The sequence below is a fragment of the Delphinapterus leucas genome, unplaced genomic scaffold (genome assembly GCF_059928025.1).
Source record: "Delphinapterus leucas isolate spDelLeu-1000000601 "Yukka" unplaced genomic scaffold, BTC_Dleu_Yukka2 spDelLeu_asBTCV2_sq25, whole genome shotgun sequence".
NCBI classification, from domain to species: Eukaryota; Metazoa; Chordata; class Mammalia; order Artiodactyla; family Monodontidae; genus Delphinapterus; species Delphinapterus leucas.
Genome location: NW_028322234.1, coordinates 15,408,231 through 15,425,344, shown reverse-complemented (window position 1 = coordinate 15,425,344; position 17,114 = coordinate 15,408,231). Strand labels below are relative to the sequence as shown.

The window sequence follows — 17,114 nt, the reverse complement described above, 5'->3', positions numbered from 1 at the left end:
CAGCCTGGCCCCGGGGCTGGTCCCGGAGGCGCTGCTGGAGCCGACCCTGCTGCGGGGCCGGCGGGGATTGCCCGGATATTAAAAGCAATTTTGGGTTCAGCCATGTGTTCACAAACAAGTGGCACTGGGGAAGCGCAGCCTTAGATGGGGCTCCACACTCACATCGCCAGGCGGCGGAGCGCGAAATTACTGAACAAGTGACAAGCGTTGCTCTCAGCCGGCTCGGGTTCTGGGGTGCCCAGCGGCTTCTGCCAGGAGTGGCCACTGGCCACGGGGCACCCGTCCGTTGCCACCTGATGTCAGCCTCCAGGCCTTTCGGTGGTGGAACGGGACAGCAGGTCCAGACCTCCAAGCTCCGCTGCCCCCATAATGAGTCTGGGCTGGAGAGGCCGCCGGGCGCCTGGCTTCGCAGGTGAGAAGCTGAGGGCATTGGCGGCAGGGGACTGTTCGGTTCCCGGGGTGCTGGGCCTGTGGACTTAAGGGAGGGGGGTGGGGTGGGGCACGGGGGGACCCAGGGCCCCTTCCCGCTGAGCAGGGGCCTCTCCCTGCAGCCTGAGTGCCCCGTCCCGTCTGCATCCCCTTCCAGCACATTCCTCGGAATGCAGCCAAGGGGGAGAACGTCCACTTCCCAGATTCTAGAGACTTCTGTACTTGTTGGTTCGTTACCTCTTCAGGCACCCAGCGAGCCCCTCACTCCCCACACCGTCCGTTTCTGTCATTCTCCCTCTGCTGACGCATTAAAGGCTAAGCTCTCACGTTCGCCAGCCTGTGTGAATTTCAGATGTTCCTGTTCTTTCTTCTAGAGCAGGGTCGGCAAACGGGGGCCCACAGGCCAAACCTGGCAGGTCGACTCTTTTTGTATGGTCTGCAAAAAGAATGATATTTAGATTTTTAAAGAGCTGGGGGAGAAAAAAAGGAAGAGTGTGTGACAACTGAAAACTGGGTGAAACTCACATTTCACTTTGATAAGTAGTTTATTGGCACAGATGCGCCCATTCATTCACATGCCCTGCAGGGCTGCTTGCCTACAGCGGTGGAATTGAGTGGTTGTAACAGGACCGCCTGGCCTGCAAAGTGGAAAATATTTGCCGTTTGGTCCTTACTAGGAAGTTTGCAGTCCCTGGTCTAGAGAATCGAGGGCGCAGGCGCTCTGGCTCCAGCCCGTCAGGGCTGAAGGTCACCTCCTTTGCTCTTTTCTCTGCAGCCCACAGAGTCTCCGGCATCAGAGGGGCTGTTCCCTCCAGCATGTTGGCTCCCAGCCACTGTCTCTGGAGGTTCCAGAGGGTCCAGTGAGGGCGCTGGTGGCTTTGGTGCCCGGCAGGCCAGGCCAAATGCCGATGTGCCACTGCCGGCCCCCTGCAGAGCCCACCCGACTTCCCCACTGTGGGCAGGGTGCCCAGCCCTCGGGCTCAGGTCTGCCCTGCAGGCCACAGGGACACCCAGCATCCTCCTGGCTCTAAAACTCTGGAGAAAATAGGCTTGTGGCCTCTTGCCAGAGCCCCTTGGAAGGAGCACCTCTGGTCCCCATCTACCTGACAGAGGCTGCAGAGGGCTGCCCTCTCCCACCCTCTCCGCTGAGCACAGCACGCTCGTCCCACTTGCAGTCTGCACTCTGTGTTCACTGTCAAGTTGAGGTAGAGTTTCTTCTCCAGGATGGTCTTCCTTCCCCATCGCTGACACTAACCCTCATCAGCCCTCTGTGCACGGGAGGAAAGCCTCGTGGCCACCTGCTCCCTGCCTGACGCGCCCTGCAGTGGGGGGCGCCCGCCGTGTCCCCGCCCCGGCGCCAGGGGGAATGGCCCTGCCTTCCTTGTGGCCAGCGACCATCCCCGCCTACAAAGGGGGTGAAATGGATAAGGATCCAGCAGAGCTCTGGGTGCAAATGGCCCTGGTCCCTCGGACTCTGGCCCAGCCCAATCCAGGGTCCCCTCCCCACCCTCACTCCCACCCCCTGTGGCGCTGTGACACTTGGGGCCAGGTCACCCTCTGGGGGGCCGTCCCGGGCGCTGTGGGGTGTGGAGCAGCCTCCCCGGCCCCGCCCCCTCGATGCCACGAGCCCCCAGTGTGACAGCCACAGACATCCCCAGGCATTACCATATGTCTCCTGGGGACAGGATCAGCCCTAGCTGAGGGCCCTGGCTGACCTTTCTCTCTTCGGCGCAGAGGGTGGTTGGTTAGTACGGCTGTACTTTTTGGACTCTGGTAGTGAGGCTTCGTCAGCTCAGTTTAGTTCCTCTCCCCCGGGCGTGTGTGCGAGACCTCGCATCTGCCCGCCACCTTTTCCTACTGAAAGGCAGTTTTCGTGGCCGTGGTCCACAGCCTTGGGTTATGGAGTCCCTTAAGCACGACAGGTGCTAGCTGTTGCCAGAGCCAGAGACCCGCACTTAACAGGGAGCGAGGGATGGACCTCTGGGGCTGTGGGTACGTTATCTCCATGTGCCTCTCTTCTCCGGGGCAGGGGTTGGGGGGCTGGGCCGACAGCAGGGTTGTGGGAACCGGGACTCTGCAGGGCGTCGATGTATCTGCTCTGTAGGAACCGGTCCTCTTTCAGGATCTAGATGTTGGAGAGGTGACTGCCCCCGAGGAATCTGAAGTTCTCTACCAAGCCCGTGGACAGAGAGGCCCCCGATCCTGGGGTCGTTCGGGGTATGAGGGAGCTGGGTCCCTGCCCCCATGGGTAGGAGGGGTGCCGTGTCCTGAGTGGACCCTGAGCGTCCTCGGGGCTGGGCGGCATCCACACTCACACCCAAACCAGCGCCCAGCAGCTCCTGCGCACCCTGATGACAGGGCTGCCCGTTTCTTCCTCCTGGACTCCCGCCGAGGGTTCTGGACCACGTGGCCCTAGCCCCGTGGCACGTGGATGAACCCCTTGCTTCCTGGGCTTCTGGACACATGGCAGAGCTGGTCGTGGAGCCGGGGCTGGGCCTCCATGCGGAGTGGGGGTCGGTGGAAGGAATTAGAACCCAAGCCCGTGGGGCCAGGGCAGGCAGAGACCGCCCGAGTCCGTGGGGGGAGGGTGAGGGGCGAGGCTGCAGGGCTGCTCTGGGCCCCAGAGGAGGAGGCGGTAGCTATAGGGACAGGATGGCAGATGGAGGCTTTTACAGACTCTAGGAGGGGGCGGGGACTTCCTGCTGGCTTCATCCTCCAGTTTGGGAGATGTGGGAAGAGCACACACGACTTGGCCTTCCATTCCCACCCCCTTGGTCCGGAATGGTGCTGCCCCGTGGATGGACCTCAAACACATGATGCTCAGTGAGAGAAGCCGACACAAAAGGCCACATAGTGAGTGATTCCATCGACGGGAATTGTCCACAACAGGCAGATCCACAGAGACAGTGGGTTAGTGGTTGCCAGGCGCTGGGGAGGACTGCTAAGTGGTACAGGGTTTCTTTTTGGGGTGATGAAAAGGTTCGAAAATTGATTGTGGCAATGGATGCACAGCTCTGTGAGTGGAGGTGGATTGTAGGGCATGTGAATTATAGCTCAGTGAAGCTGTTAAAGAAATCCTACCGCCTGGATTACCAGATTGTCAGCGCACAGGGTGTGGGTGGGTCCACGGGGTCCACGGGGGATGCCGTGCTCACCAAGCAGACCTCCCTTCCTTGGTCCACAAGCACTAGGGAGCCTGTGAAGCAGGAGACAGCATTGGGAAAGGGGTTTTGGAACCGGGAGGCCCCTTCATGGGCCACTGGGGAGACCCGTGGGGGCAGCTCCCAGAGGGTGTCTGCCGTCAGTGGGACACGTGCGTCTCTCTGTGCCGGTCCTCAGGCCTTCCTCATACGGGGACAGTCATTGCATCTTTGATTTTCACAGTGGAAAATTTATACCCATGGCTGGGGGTCTGGGTGAACCGTGTAATACTACGCAGCCACAAAAATGGTTTCACTATTTATTGGTGTGCAAAGATGGGCATGGCATTTTGGGCGGAAAAACTAGGTTTTCGATCATGAATGTATAATCCCATTGTGTGTGTGTGTGTGTGGTGGGGGATTTGCCCAAATGTTGGTCAATATTAGGTCTGTGGGGTGGAATTTGGGACACCTTAAAAACAAGGACTCTACAGGGCCTGAGATCAGAGCCGGCAGTGGGCAAGTCCCCGACTGGCCATGTGCATCCTCACGCCTGCCTCTGGTCACATTGCTGCTGCTTTTGTTGTGAGCGGTCCCTTCCCTCTACGCCCGCTCCCTGGGCTCCCCCCACCCCACTCTGTCTCTCTCCAGCTTTACTGATGGCTCTTGCCTGCATCAAGCTCTGACTCTGGGCCTCGTGACCTTGCAAGGACCAGAGAGAGGTTAAGTGAATTAGCTGGGGGTTCTGGGAGATGCTCTCTCTGTCCGCGCGTGTCTCGCAGGCTGGTGGCCTCCCCCAGGCGGGTGTCCGGGGCTCGGCTGTGGCTGCAGGGGCCACCTCCAGAGGCCTGTGCTCCGTTTCCCCAGGCACATGCTCGGCCAGGCAGGCTCTGTAGTGGGATTACTAACCAGAGAGATCAGAGGGATGCTCCGGCTTCACTGGAGAAAATAAAGTGTGCACACATCAGCCTTTTTAGGTCTGAGCTCACGTTAGTCCTGTAAGACCGCACGCCACGTTGGATTAGCTCACGAGTCCCTCCCAGCTCCCCCGGTGGGTGGCGCCGGGTGAAGCCTGACAAGGGCCTCTTTCCTCCACCGAGGGCGCACTGGCGTACCTGCCACCCCACAAGGTACAGAAGATGACTTCGGATTAAACAGAGCGAGAGAGATTTAGAAGCCGGCTTGAATGGCCAGGAGCCTGGCGCACTTAGCTGGTTTTCCGCCAGCTGTCTGGGCCGCTGCCTGCCAGCCCTCGGCCTCCGGGAAAGTCTGCGCCCCCATGGCTTCTGCTGATCGTGGAAGGTGGGGAGGCCCGTCCCCAGATGCAGCGCTTCCAGGGGCGGCCCCCACGTCCCCCCACTTGCGCATCCAGGGTGGGGGGCCTCTCCTGAAACTCGCCCCCCGCCCCTCAGCCTGGGCCACCTTGAACTTCACTGCTGTGAAATGTGAACCAAACTGTTTCCGCTGCTCCAGACCGCGTGCCTTCTGTTCAGTAACGCTGCCGCCTGCTCTGGGCGATTAACTTGGAGCCCGAGGGGAGGTGACAGAAGGTGGGGTGACAGTGGGGGCCGGGCGGAGGAGGGCAGGAACAGAGCTGCAGCCCGGACGCTCCTCGGGCCCACCCGCCTCCGCAGTGCCGGCCTGCGCACTGCTGCGCCTTGCTGGCTCCCTGATTTATGGCGCTGGTGGTGGCCGGTGCTCGGGGTTCGCAGTCAATTGCCGTATAAAATGTGCTTCCCCTGGAGCCTCCCCCAGAGCTTCCTGTCACTCTGTCCCTGGCAGCCTGGCAGTGGCTTCAAGCCCAGATGCGTACAGTAGCATAGCGGTGAGGGTCGGAGTGGAGAGCACGGTGCCATCGCTCTGCCCTCTGGCTTGGTTTTGTGTTGGCTTAAACTCTGACCATCTAGAACAGGTGCCACCGGATCTGGAAGGATGGGTCTCAGGCAAGGTCTCCCCACAGCACAGCAGCCTCGTGCGGCCTGGGCATTGGCATCCCCGGGCCCACCCCCTCCCAATGCCAGGAGCCCCTTCGCTTCCCCAGTCGTGGCCTGGTGCCCCCTGGGGCAGGTCCTGGATGAGAGCCTGGTCTAGAGGGCGGGTTGCGGGCCGTTTTTCCGCCTCCTTTTTCACTGTCACCGCCCCCCCCACACCCACCCACAGGACACTTTTACACTTTCTTCCTCATTGCCCCTCTGTGAGATTCTAACACTGTGGATACACCACATGTCTGTTCAAAGACAGTGAAGCTTTTCTGCCCCCAAGAAGGAGTTTTCCCCCCCTTAGGGGCAGTGTCCCCCGAGTGAAAACACCCTGGAGGACGGGTCTAGGGGAGCAGCCTTGGGAGCAGAGAGGGGCTCCCGCCAGCTCAGACGTGGGCAGGACTTGAGTGCTTGGTGGGCCCCTTCGGGGAGGGACTTCCCCCGGGCCGGGTTCAGGGGCCGCCCTGCCCCCCGCTGCCGTGGCTGGCGGGAGCTGCCCGTGGCCCAAGCCGCTCCAGTACAGCTTGGCAGCTGCTGAGCCTCCTGTTTGTCTCTGGGAAACGCTTGCAAAGAATCTCAAGCGTAGTTGCAGGCCTCCCCCTCCCCCCCAATTGAACACACCAGCCCATCGCGTCTTCCCTGCTCCCCTGGCTTCACGGGGTTCTGAGTGCATCCGCAGAGCGCTGGCACCCGCTGTGGTTCTGGGAGAGCCGGTGGCTCAGCATGTGGCCGACCTCGGCTCTCTCCAGGTGGGCGATGGGCGGGCATCCCAGCCCCCTCGGCCCAAAGCCCCTGTCTCTTCCTTCCTACTTCCCCTCCTGTCCCCGCGCCTGGGGTTGTCTACCTGGGTTGCAGGCAACTATGTTCAGGCTTCCCGCCCAGAGGGTGGGCCCTGGAAATGCACACGAGTGCTCGCACCTCAGTCTCTCTGGAGGGGGTGCTGCCCGCTCGTCACGGTACAGCTTCCGCCGGCCGCCTCCCTGGTGGGTTCCCAGCGCTGGGGGGGTCCCCACTGGCAGACACGTGGCCACACAGCTCTGGGAGAAGGGTGCTGGCTGCCGCCGGGCTCGCTCACACTGATGGGCCCGCTGCCCCTTGTCGCATGGCTTTGCTGCTTTTCCTGGTGGAATGGGGAGCTTGTGATTCAAATCCACAGATCAGAGTTTCTCCCCCCTCGGCACTGTGGACCCTGGGGCTGAACCATCTCTGGGGGACGTCCTGGGCGCTGCGGGGTGTGGAGCAGCCTCCCTGCCCCACCCACTCAATGCCAGGAGCCTCCCCCCCCGCCCCCCGCAGCGTGATAGCCACAGGTGTTCCCAGACATCGCCCAGTGTCCCCTGGAACGGCTTCCCCCTGGGTAAGAGCCCTGGGCTGGCGAGGCTCCTCGAGGGTCACCTTCACGCTGCCACAGTCTCCAGCGCGTGTCGCCTGGGGATGCCACCTGCAGGTCTGCTCCAGAGGGCAGTGACCTGCTTTTTCCTTTTCGTTCTACTTACACCACATGTGTTGAGTCCACAGTCTCAGTCTGGGCTTTTCTGCCATCCTGCCTGTGAATGGAGTTTGTTTCTTGGCCGTGGTAAACGCCTTGCGGCTTCGGATGACGAGGTTGTTACAGAGGTCAGGCGGGCTGGCTCGCCTCAGAGCCTGGAGAACAGACGGAGAGGGACTCCATGGGTCCTGGTCAGCAGGAGGGGCTGTGGGTGAAGGGAGAGAGCTGAGGGGCTGGTGGGGCCCTCGGGCAGAGCACCCTTGGGAAGTGCCTGGCACCTAGGGCCTGGGTTCAGCATCATTGGCACGCAGAGGGGGAGGTGGGAGGGCCCTTCACAGCAGGCGGGAGAACTGTCTAGGCTGCCGGGCTGCAGCCACAGTGCCGCATGGAAGAGGCTTCCTTTATGTGGAGGAAGAAAGAGAGTGACCTTGGAGGGGTGGTGGGCAGCATCCTGCAGATCAAAGGCCTGTGACCTTGCCCAGCCCTGGGAAGCAGCCCCGCCAGCCAGGATGCGGGAGCCCCCGGGAGCCCTGCGCCTAATGGTTTTGTTTATGAAGCGCTTCCGAGGGCTTCCAGTGGATTTCCTAATGAACTGGTTTGTTATCGCGTCCCCTGCTGCCGTGCGGGTAATTACATCAGAAGCAGGGGGCCGGCTCTGGTCCTGACAGATGCAGGCTCCTGGGAGGGTGGTTTCTGCCCCCGTCTCTGGGTGCTTAACACTTTGTGGGCCGAAGCGCCCCCTGGCCCCGGGATTGTTCCCTAGGAAGCATGTGTGTCGCTCCCACATTAGCATCTGCTCAGCACGGCCATCGGCAAGTTGCTTGGGAGACGCGAACAAGTCAGCGAGGTGCAGAGGCGGACACAGATGAGGGACAGGACGCCCAGGAGCGCTCCGACCCAGGGAGACCGCGAAGGGCACAGCGGGCAGGCAGGCAGGCAGCGTCAACCAGCAGGGGCTTCTTGGGGGGCGGGGCGGTTCTAGACCTTGGTGTATTCAGGTCACAAAATGCCATCAGCAGGGGAGGGGTGCTGAAAGCAACAGGAAGGTGTCCCCGCCCTGCCCTGGAGGCCAGAAGTCTGAGATGGAGGTGTGGCGCGGCTGAAGGTTCCAAGGGGATGGTCCTTCCCGCCCCTTCCAGCCTCTGGCGTGGCCGGTAATCCTTGGTGTCCGTGGTTTGTAGACGCATCCCTCCAGTCTCTGCCCATCTTCATGTGACCCTGTCCCCATGTCGGGATCCAACTTCCACTCTTCTTACAAGGGCCTCGGTCGCTGGATTTAGAACCCTGCTCCAGCGTGACCTCACCTTGGCCAACTTGTCTGCAAAGACCCTCTTTCCAAATAAGGTCTCATTCTGAGGTCCCTGGCGGACATGCATTGGGGGACACTGTTGAGCCCTGTCCCCTGGGGAGCAGTGGGGGAGGAGCGTTAGTCCACACCGAGGAGCAGAAAGTGGGGTGGACGGGAGGGACAGTTTGGGTCTGGGTTTTAGGTGCAGTGCCTGCGGGGCTGGCAGTAGAAGGGATGTGGGGCTGCCCGGCCGCGCTGCCCAGCACGAAGCCACCGGCCCGCACAGCCCTTTAACCACAAGTTAGTTAAAGTGAAGTAATTACGTGTCCTGTACCTCGGTCACACCAGCAAGTACTAGTTCATAGCCACGTGGGCCGGTGGTGATCTCGGGGACAACATAGACGTAGGACATTTCCATTGTGTGAGGAGGCCCCTCGTGGAGGTGCCTCGGGCAGCGAACATTCAGGGGTCTGCAGCTCGGGGCCCAGCCACAGCGAGCCGTGGGCTGGAAGACAGGCCCGCGCCTGGCCCGGCCTCCCCACGGGTCTGCGATCCTGAGGCCTCCGGCCCAGCCGGCTGGCCTCACACGCACACGGCAGGGCAGGCAGGAGCCCCGAGGGCAGGGAGTCGGCGCTGCGGCCTCACCAACCACAAAGCTGTCGGGGATGATCTCAGTGAACCATGTTTAATAGTCTTCAGGCTGGTTGCTGGGCCTCCTCTCTCCCGCTTTGCCATCTGACATGAGCAGGACCAGAAGAGCACACGGTAGGTGCTTGTTCCTGGCAGCCAAGAGGAAGGCTCTGGCGGACCTCGGGTGGGCGTGGCCCTTCTCTGCCCCCGTGTTCCTGCCCCCTCGCGTGTGTTTATTTCTCCCCATCTCACTGTCAGCTGCTGCAGGGCCCGGCCTGGCGCTGGGCCGTGAGGCCACAGCCCTTGAACCTGATTAGTTCGGAGCATGTAATGGTTCAGACGTGGAAGACAGACTCTGTGAGCTAAAAGTGAGAAACCATTTTGCTCTGGGATTTTATGGCTTCAATTGCTGGATCTAATCTAAGATCAGTGCCTTTCTTTTTAAACAACCAAAACCTTGGGAAATTGAAGCCCTTAAAGTATGCTTCCATTGCGGGCCAGACTGTTCGGAAGCTCTAGGAAGTCTTATATCCATCCTGCCTGGAACTTGGGCCACATCTTAGACGTGTCTCTGAGCTGCGTACGGAATGTGACTGCTGGTAGGTGTAGCGTACTGGGATGGGTTCAGTAAGAAAAAGGGCCCACCTGCACACCTACCACCACGAAAAATAGAAAAGGAAGTCACCCCCAAGGCTGGCCCTTTTGCGTCTCCTGCCATAGGCCCTGGCGAGGTGACCAAGGCTCTGACCCCTTCATTCCTTAGGTGTCATTTCAGGGAACTTCATTACCACGTTCCTCCATTTATGAGCACCTGAGTTCATTAAAATGGAAAACCGGGACTTCCCTGGCAGTCCAGTGGTTAAGACTCCACGCTTCCACTGCAGGGGGCACGGGTTCGATCCCTGGTCAGGGAACTAAGATCTCGCATGCTGCGGCGCGGCCAAAACAAACCAGAAAACCTACGGCCGTCCCCGGCACAACGTGTGAGATCCGTGGCTCGGGGTTAGGAGCTGGTACCTCTGTGGGAAGGAGACTTGGCGACCCCAGACAGCATGGGGCTGGTCCCTTTGTTGGGCCCCCGGGTCCCCTTTGAAGTGGGGTCCGGGCCCAGCCTGGCTGGGGGTGTGCATAGCTGGCCCAGGCCCACTGCTCAGGTCCCCAGGGGCTCTGGTGGGGGGCACGTTCCCCCGAGAGTGGTCGGCTCGGGCTGCAGGTGTGAAAGCAGGTGCAGCCTTGAGGAGGTGGAGCCCGAGGCCAGGCCTCCATGTGCCAGGTTCTAGGTGCTTCCTGGCACCTGGTGAGAGTCAGATTCTGGCAGCAGGTGGTGGGGATGTGCAGCTTGCTATGCTCAGTAAAAAGCGGGACTGCAGTAAGTTTCCAGGCAGACACCTGTCTTCTGTCGGCTCAGACTGCAGAAATATGGTACCAGGGACTGGGCAGCTTAAACAACAGGCATTTATTCCTCGCACTTCTGGAGGCTGGGAGCCTGAGATCAGGGTGCCACTGGGGTCAGCTTCCCGTGAGGACTCTAGTCCTGGTATGTGGACCGCCAGCTTCCTGCTGTGTCCGCACATGGGGGCAGCGGGGGCAGGGGTCAGATCTGTCTCTGTTACCCTTCTGAAAAGGACACAAGTCCTACAGGATTAGGGCTCCACCCTTATGATCTCATTTAACCTTCATCACCTCCTAATTCCTTCTCTGCAGATACAGACCCCACACTGGTGGGGTCAGGGCTTCAAGATACCTTGTGAAAATGATTTTGTGACTTACTCAAGGTTTGGCAAACTCTGTAAAGGACAAGATAGTGGATATTTGTGGATTTGGGGGCCATCCAGTTGCTGTGTAATTGCTCAGCTCTGCTGTAGCAGCACCAGTGTGGCTGTGGGCAGGGCCGTGTGCCGGGCTGTGTGCCAATAAAACTTTATTTACAAAAACAGGTGGTGGGCCAGATTTCATAATCTGCCCACCCCCAACCAACTTAAATGATATACTTGCTCAGTAAAGAGATTTAGAAAAACAAATACTACAAAATTTTTTGACACCCCCCCCCCTCCCTCCATTGAAAGAACCGTGGTTGGTTTTGATGAATAACCTTGACTTTCCCTAAAGGTCTTTGGTCGCAGTTGGGGCTTTAATGTATTCTTGACTGTGAGTTTTGTATTTCTTCTGACAACAGATCCATTGTAAGACCGTTTCTGTAGTTGAATCGGTGCTTAGGACCAAGGATCACCAGCCCCGCACAGGGCCATCGGGTGGCTCTGTCACCTACCCAGGGGGTCCACAGAGGTTGCCCTGTGGTTAGAGTTTTCCTGAGGCCTGTGCATGCGTGTGTGCGTGCGCACGTTTTTCTCTCTGTGATGAAGCAGAGACGGTCTTTGTCTGGGTTTCTCACATCCTTGGGTGAGATCCCTGGGGAGGAAAGGGCCTCACTGGCTCGCCCGTGGCTTGTCAGGGCTGCGCCCTTGCCCTTCTTGCCAGCCTTTTGCTTGGCAGGCAGCTGGTGTCTGCTTCTGGGGGGCATCCTGTCCCCCCTCCTCTTGTGGGGGGTGCGGGGGCGGAGCTCGTGTCTCCTCTCCACTGTCACTTTGAGCAGCTCGTTCCTCCCGTGTTAATTAACTTGGCGCCAGCAGCTCCATGGGGGGCCCGTCAGGGGCTCTTTGAGGTGCACTTTTTGGGGCTGTCAGGCCCCCCTTGATGAGCGGCTGCGTCAGAGAGCCAGTTCTGCTCTGAGCGTCGGGGCGCCACCTCCCTCTGCTCGCATCACCTGGGGAGACCACCGTTCCAGGCCCAGAATCTGGGGGTGGGGCTGAGCCAATGGGGGCTGGAGGTCGACCCCCAGCCAGGCAGGCAGGCCCAGGGTGGGGTCCCACAGAGAGCACAGCCTGTCTCGCATCCACAGAGGCTGGTGCTGGGTCCCAGGCCATGCGCAGCGCATGTCTCCCCCCCCCCCACAGTCCCCCTCCTCTTCCTTTACTCCTTCTGTCCCCAGATGGCCCCTCGGCACTAATGGGATCACCAGCCACCCCGCCTTGGCTGCTCTGAACAGGATGCTCAGCGTCCTCATTACCTAGTTGCTCGTGGAGCGGGAGCCCTGCCCCACGCGATTCTGCTGGCTGAGCCTTGAAGGTACAGAGGGCCCCGGGGTGCGCTTAGGCTGCAGGGGGCCCTCAGGCCTCCTCCCTCCCCTTCGAGCCCGGTTTCCCCATCGGAACTAATGGCCAGGCCGGGTCCCGGGGAGAGCACACTCCGGCTGGTCTCCGGCTGATGGGGCTGCTGAGCTCAGGAGCTGGAGAGCAAGCAGCAGACGCTCAGCCGCAGTGACTCCAGCAGGTCCTCAGGAAGGTCTGGGAGCCCGCCAGGCTGGAGGGGAGGACGCAGTCCCTCCCTGGGCGCTGCCCTGAGGGTTGTGCCCCAAGCCTCCAGCCCCCCGCCCCCCCTGAGCCCCATTTCCAGGACGGCCCTGCAGCTCAGAGCCCCTGTGCTTACTCGCAGGCCCGAAGTGAAACAGCGGCGGGGGCAGTTCTGCTGGGCAGGGGCCACAAATCAGAAGACAGTGGTACAGGGTCCGTGGCGGGGGTCTGGCGCGCTCAGCCCCTGGAAGTTGCTTTTAAGTAGCCGGATCTTTTCGCTGGTCTTAGCAAATTCTTTTGCCAAACTGCGAGCTGACACAAGGCGACGGGCCTGTGTTGCTCAGGGGCTTAGCCCACGGAGGTGACTTGCTGTGTCCTGCACCGGGGGCTTTCCCTCCTGTCCCCCATGACCCAAGGGGCCTTGGCTTCTTCCCACCATTTCCTCCCTGGTGCCCATGCCCCCCACACCTCGGTCCCCACCAGCGACAAACCCCACCGCCACAAAAAAGCCAGAACCCCACGGAGACGTGAGGGTGAGTGTTCCCAGCCCTGTTCCCAGCCCGGGGCACGGGCCGGGCTCCGGGACACAGGCAATGTGCTCCGGGTCCCCTCCATCCCCTCCACGGCGCACACAGGTGCTTTTTTTAATTACTTAAGGAAAAGCAATTGCAAGGCCGCTTGATACAAATCCCTTAAGCTGCTGTTGGTGTTGACGCCAGGGAGGCCGTGGCCAGCCAGGAATCTGGAACCCGGGCGCCATCTGTGCTCTCGCCACTCCACAGCCAAATTACACCGCCAGCCTTTCTCTGCTGCGCGGTTTCTCATTAACTGAATTGAGTTTGCGGGGAGTCGCTGGGTCATAAATATTCCCTCCCACTTGGTGTGATCAGGCTACTGCTGTCCCCAAGCGGAGCTCCCGGATGCGGCCTGGGAGCAGGCAGGATGGGGGCACTGGGGCTGCAGGAGACACGGGACCCGCCCCCAGCAGCCTCAGGCTCCGGGTCATAAATATCTCGCTGTTTCTGAGCCAATTGAGGGGAGTCGGGAGGGGCTTTTCGGGGCAAGATACATAATCGCTGCATTCGATTAAGTCTTTTCCTTCCGCTTTCTTCATTTCCTTTGAGAAAGTGGCAGTGGCGGGTGGTTGTAAACAGAGGCAAGATGTGCATTTAAAACGGAGACACGTTCATAATGTCCTTTGAAATTGCATGGGATGAAAAATGAACACGTACGCAATTCTAAATACATACACGCGCGTGCACACACGCACACAGGCACACACGCACACACACATACGCAGCCTGGAAAAAAAAAATCCAGAGACACTTTTTAAGCTGTGGTTTGGGGAACGGCTTAAAAAGGGATAAGCCTGTTTATCTGACACGGGGGTGTTTAGAGTCAGAGCTGCAGGGGCTGCAGTGCAGGTGTCCCTGAGGGGCAACTGCCCCTCGGCCTCCTGTCGCGATGCTCAGGACAGGTTCGTCCCCCTAAGGAGGCAAGGACAGTGCCCCTTCAGAGGGAGGCGAGCTCGGCCCCCAGGGTCAGGTCCACCCCGAGGTCCCTCGTGGAGCCATCCCTGGGGAAGCTCATCTCCCAGAAGATGGCTGCCCACCGCCAGGTGATGCTTTGTCCTCTAGAGTCTAGACCAAGAGCCGGCAAACCTCGGCCTGTGCCGCATCCAGCCCTCTGCCTCTTTTGTAAATAAAGTTTTAGCTGCATTCGTCTACACCCATTTGTTTACGAGTTGGTCTTGCTGCTCCCAAGTGACGACAGAGCTGAGAGATTGTTAACAGAGATCAGTGACCCGCACAGCTGGAAGCATCTATACTGCTTGGTCCTTTGTGGGCAGCTCGCCAGCCCTGCCCTAGACCAGTGGTCCCCTCGGTCTCTCCTTCCCTCTCGCTCTTGGCCTTAGCCCGAAGGTAACTAGGACACCAGGGCTGTCTGATTTCCTCCCCTTGACCGAGGGTTCGCCGTCCCGAGCCTGGCTTCTGCAATCCTTGCCTGGCTTCTCTGGCTCCCAACTCCTCTGGGACGGCTGCAGTGCCTCCTGCACGGGACCCAGTCCTGGGGGCCACGGTGACCCTGTGTCATAGAGGGACAGGCTCCCGGAACGCGGGGTTTGCACGTGGAGACGTCTTCAGGGTCTAGACAGCAGAGGAGGGGGAGGAAGGACCCATTTCAGCCCGTCCTCGTTATGCTTGTTTGTCCCATGCTTGAAGCTCCCAGGCACAAGGGACTCTACTAGCCAGGCCAGCATTGGCTTGAGGCAAGTTCCGGGCGCCCTGGGGCCAGGTGCTGAGTCTCCTGGGTCCCCAGCCTCCTCTCCCGAAGCCCAAGGCAGGGACACGGGGGTGGGGGAGCACCTTCTCCAGATCACATTTGTTTCCTTGTTTGCTCTTTGGGGGCTGACAGCTTTTTCCCTCTTCCTAACTAACCTTTGGAATTACCGCTGTTATAAGACATTCCATGGGCATTTTACCTGGTCGGGGTATGCATGTCTGACAGGAGGGAAATTTTGGTTTGAACTGACTGGAGGTGGCCGAAGCTGAGAGCATGTGGCCTCGGCTCCTGAGCGGCTGGGGGCACTGTGGTGGACCACGGTCAGGTGGGGGACTGCGACTCCGTGGGGAAGGCCAGAGGCTCCCACTGCGGGGATGCAGCAGCCTCACCTTCCCCTGCATTGGGGTGAGAAGACCCCCTTTCCTGTCTCGTGAGAGAATTTCTAGGGAGGATGGGGTAGGCTCGAGGCGCCCTGCGTGGTGTGGGGCGAGTGGCCCGCGGGCTCAGTGGTCTCTCTCCTGCCCACATGCAGTGCACATGCCGGAAGGACATGGTCAAGATCTCCATGGATGTCTTTGTGCGCATCCTGCAGCCGGAGCGCTACGAGCTGTGGAAGCAGGGCAAGGACCTCACGGTGCTGGACCACACACGGCCCACGGCCCTGAGCAGCCCCGAGCTGAGCACCTGGAGCGCCTCCCGGGCCTCGCTCAAGGCCAAGCTCCTGCGCAGGTGAGCCACCCAGCGAGCCCGGCCCACGGCGGGGCTGCAGGCTGTCGTCGCCCACCTCTCTCCTCTCCTCTCTCTCCCCTCCCCTCCCTCCTCCACTTCTCCCTCTTTCAGAGGCAGAGTGTTTCTCGGGTCTAACTTCCTCCGCGGGCTGTTGGGGACTCACCGCCGTCGCTGCCTGTGTTGTCAGGGGACTCAGGCTCCCACCCACTCCTTGTCTACCAGCTCCTGGGAGGTGGGCCCTTTTTGCCCTCTCAGGACCCCACACACTGTCCCTCTCAGGCTTCCGGCTCACTATCGCGCCATCCCCGGTGCGAGAGCCCCGTTTCTGCGTCGGGGCCGCGTGGCCCTTCTTGACTCTGAGCTATGGCAGGAGCTGTGGGGCACAGGCCCCGAGCTCCCTCCATGAGAGCTGCGCCCCTGCCCCTTTGCATCTGTAGATGCTTGTTCTGGTGCCTCGGATAACGTGTTGCTTGAATCCGCGGACACGGAGGTGACTACAGAGACCTGTCCCCCGGACGCCCTCTGCCACCCCTTTCCATCTCAGAGGCCCCCCTCCCGGCCCACCTTCCACCCAGCGTGGTCCCTGCCCGGACACTGCCTGGTGTCCAGCGGGGAAGGAGAGGGCAGAGTGGCTGCCCCCTCTTGGCATCTGCGCCGAGGCCACAGGGATGTGGGTGGCGGAGCTGGGGAGTGAGGGGCAGTGCCATGCGGCCTCGGAAGCGTCCGACTCCATCATGCTCTTTCTCTGGGAAACGTCCAGGCTCTCAGGCCCTGAGCTGTCTGTGGACAGGGTTCAAACAGATTCCTTCTTGGTGCCCAAGGAACGGTCGGCAGGTCCTCGCTGGGCCTGGGGTATGGCTGGAGTGGGCGGGGCGGCCCGGAGCATCCTTGTGTTGGTGTTAGGGCTTCAAGGGCTCAGGAGGCTCTCCGTTGACCACTTAGCTCCACGGCGGTTGCCCTGGACAGTAAGACATTCCATAAACAATGAGCGTGGCGAGTCTCAATAAAACTTTATCTGTGGACACTGGAGTGGGAATTTCATATCATTTTCACATGCCACAAAATGTTATTATTCTTTTAACTTTTTTTTTGCGGTACACGGGCCTCTCACTGTTGTGGCCTCTCCCGTTGTGGAGCACAGGCTCCGGATGCGCAGGCTCAGTGGCCGTGGCTCACGGGCCCAGCCGCTCTGCGGCATGTGGGATCTTCCCGGACCGGGGCACGAACCCGTGTCCCCTGCATCGGCAGGTGGACTCTCAACCACTGCGCCACCAGGGAAGCCCTCTTTTAACTTTTGAACCATTTAAAAACGTAAACATCATGCTTAGCTCGTGGGCGGCACAAACAGGCTGCAGTCGGATCTGGGCCTTGGGTGAGGTTTCCATCTGTAGCGCTTGGTCACTGCTGGTGGGTCTTGTCCCCATTGGTCAAGTACGGCGCCTCCCCCAGGACCTGGTCCCTGAGGGGTGGGGCCTTGGCCAGTGTGTTCCTTGGACAGTGCATCCTTGGTGGCACCCCAGCGCTCTGCAGAAACTGGGAGAAATCATCCTGGCCAAGCGGTCACTCCCGGCCCGGAACCTTCTCCCCGCTGGGCCTGTTCTTTCTGCGCACCCTCATCCGCGTGTTTTCCCCACCCGAGGCCCCTCTCTGAAAAGGTTCTCTCAGCTCCAGGGTGCTTTCCCATCTGCTCCTGGCAGCACGCTTGAAGGTGTCTCTCTTTTCTGATTTCCTTTGTTGTCTCTCCTTTTGACTTTCTGCTCTCCTGTGTGTTCCTCACGAAAAGCACCTTCTTGGTGA

General features: G+C 60.3%; 1 protein-coding gene across 2 annotated transcripts in view; it reads left to right on the top strand.

Moving 5' to 3' along the window:
* The window catches only part of KDM4B (lysine demethylase 4B), a 133,627-nt gene that overhangs the window by 86,376 nt on the left and 30,137 nt on the right, over positions 1-17,114 (top strand). For both annotated transcript variants that reach the window (XM_089905610.1, XM_089905609.1), the window contains exon 11: positions 15,121-15,317. In XM_089905610.1, the coding sequence (XP_089761736.1) occupies positions 15,121-15,317 (197 nt within the window). The remainder of the gene's footprint in view (positions 1-15,120; positions 15,318-17,114) is intronic.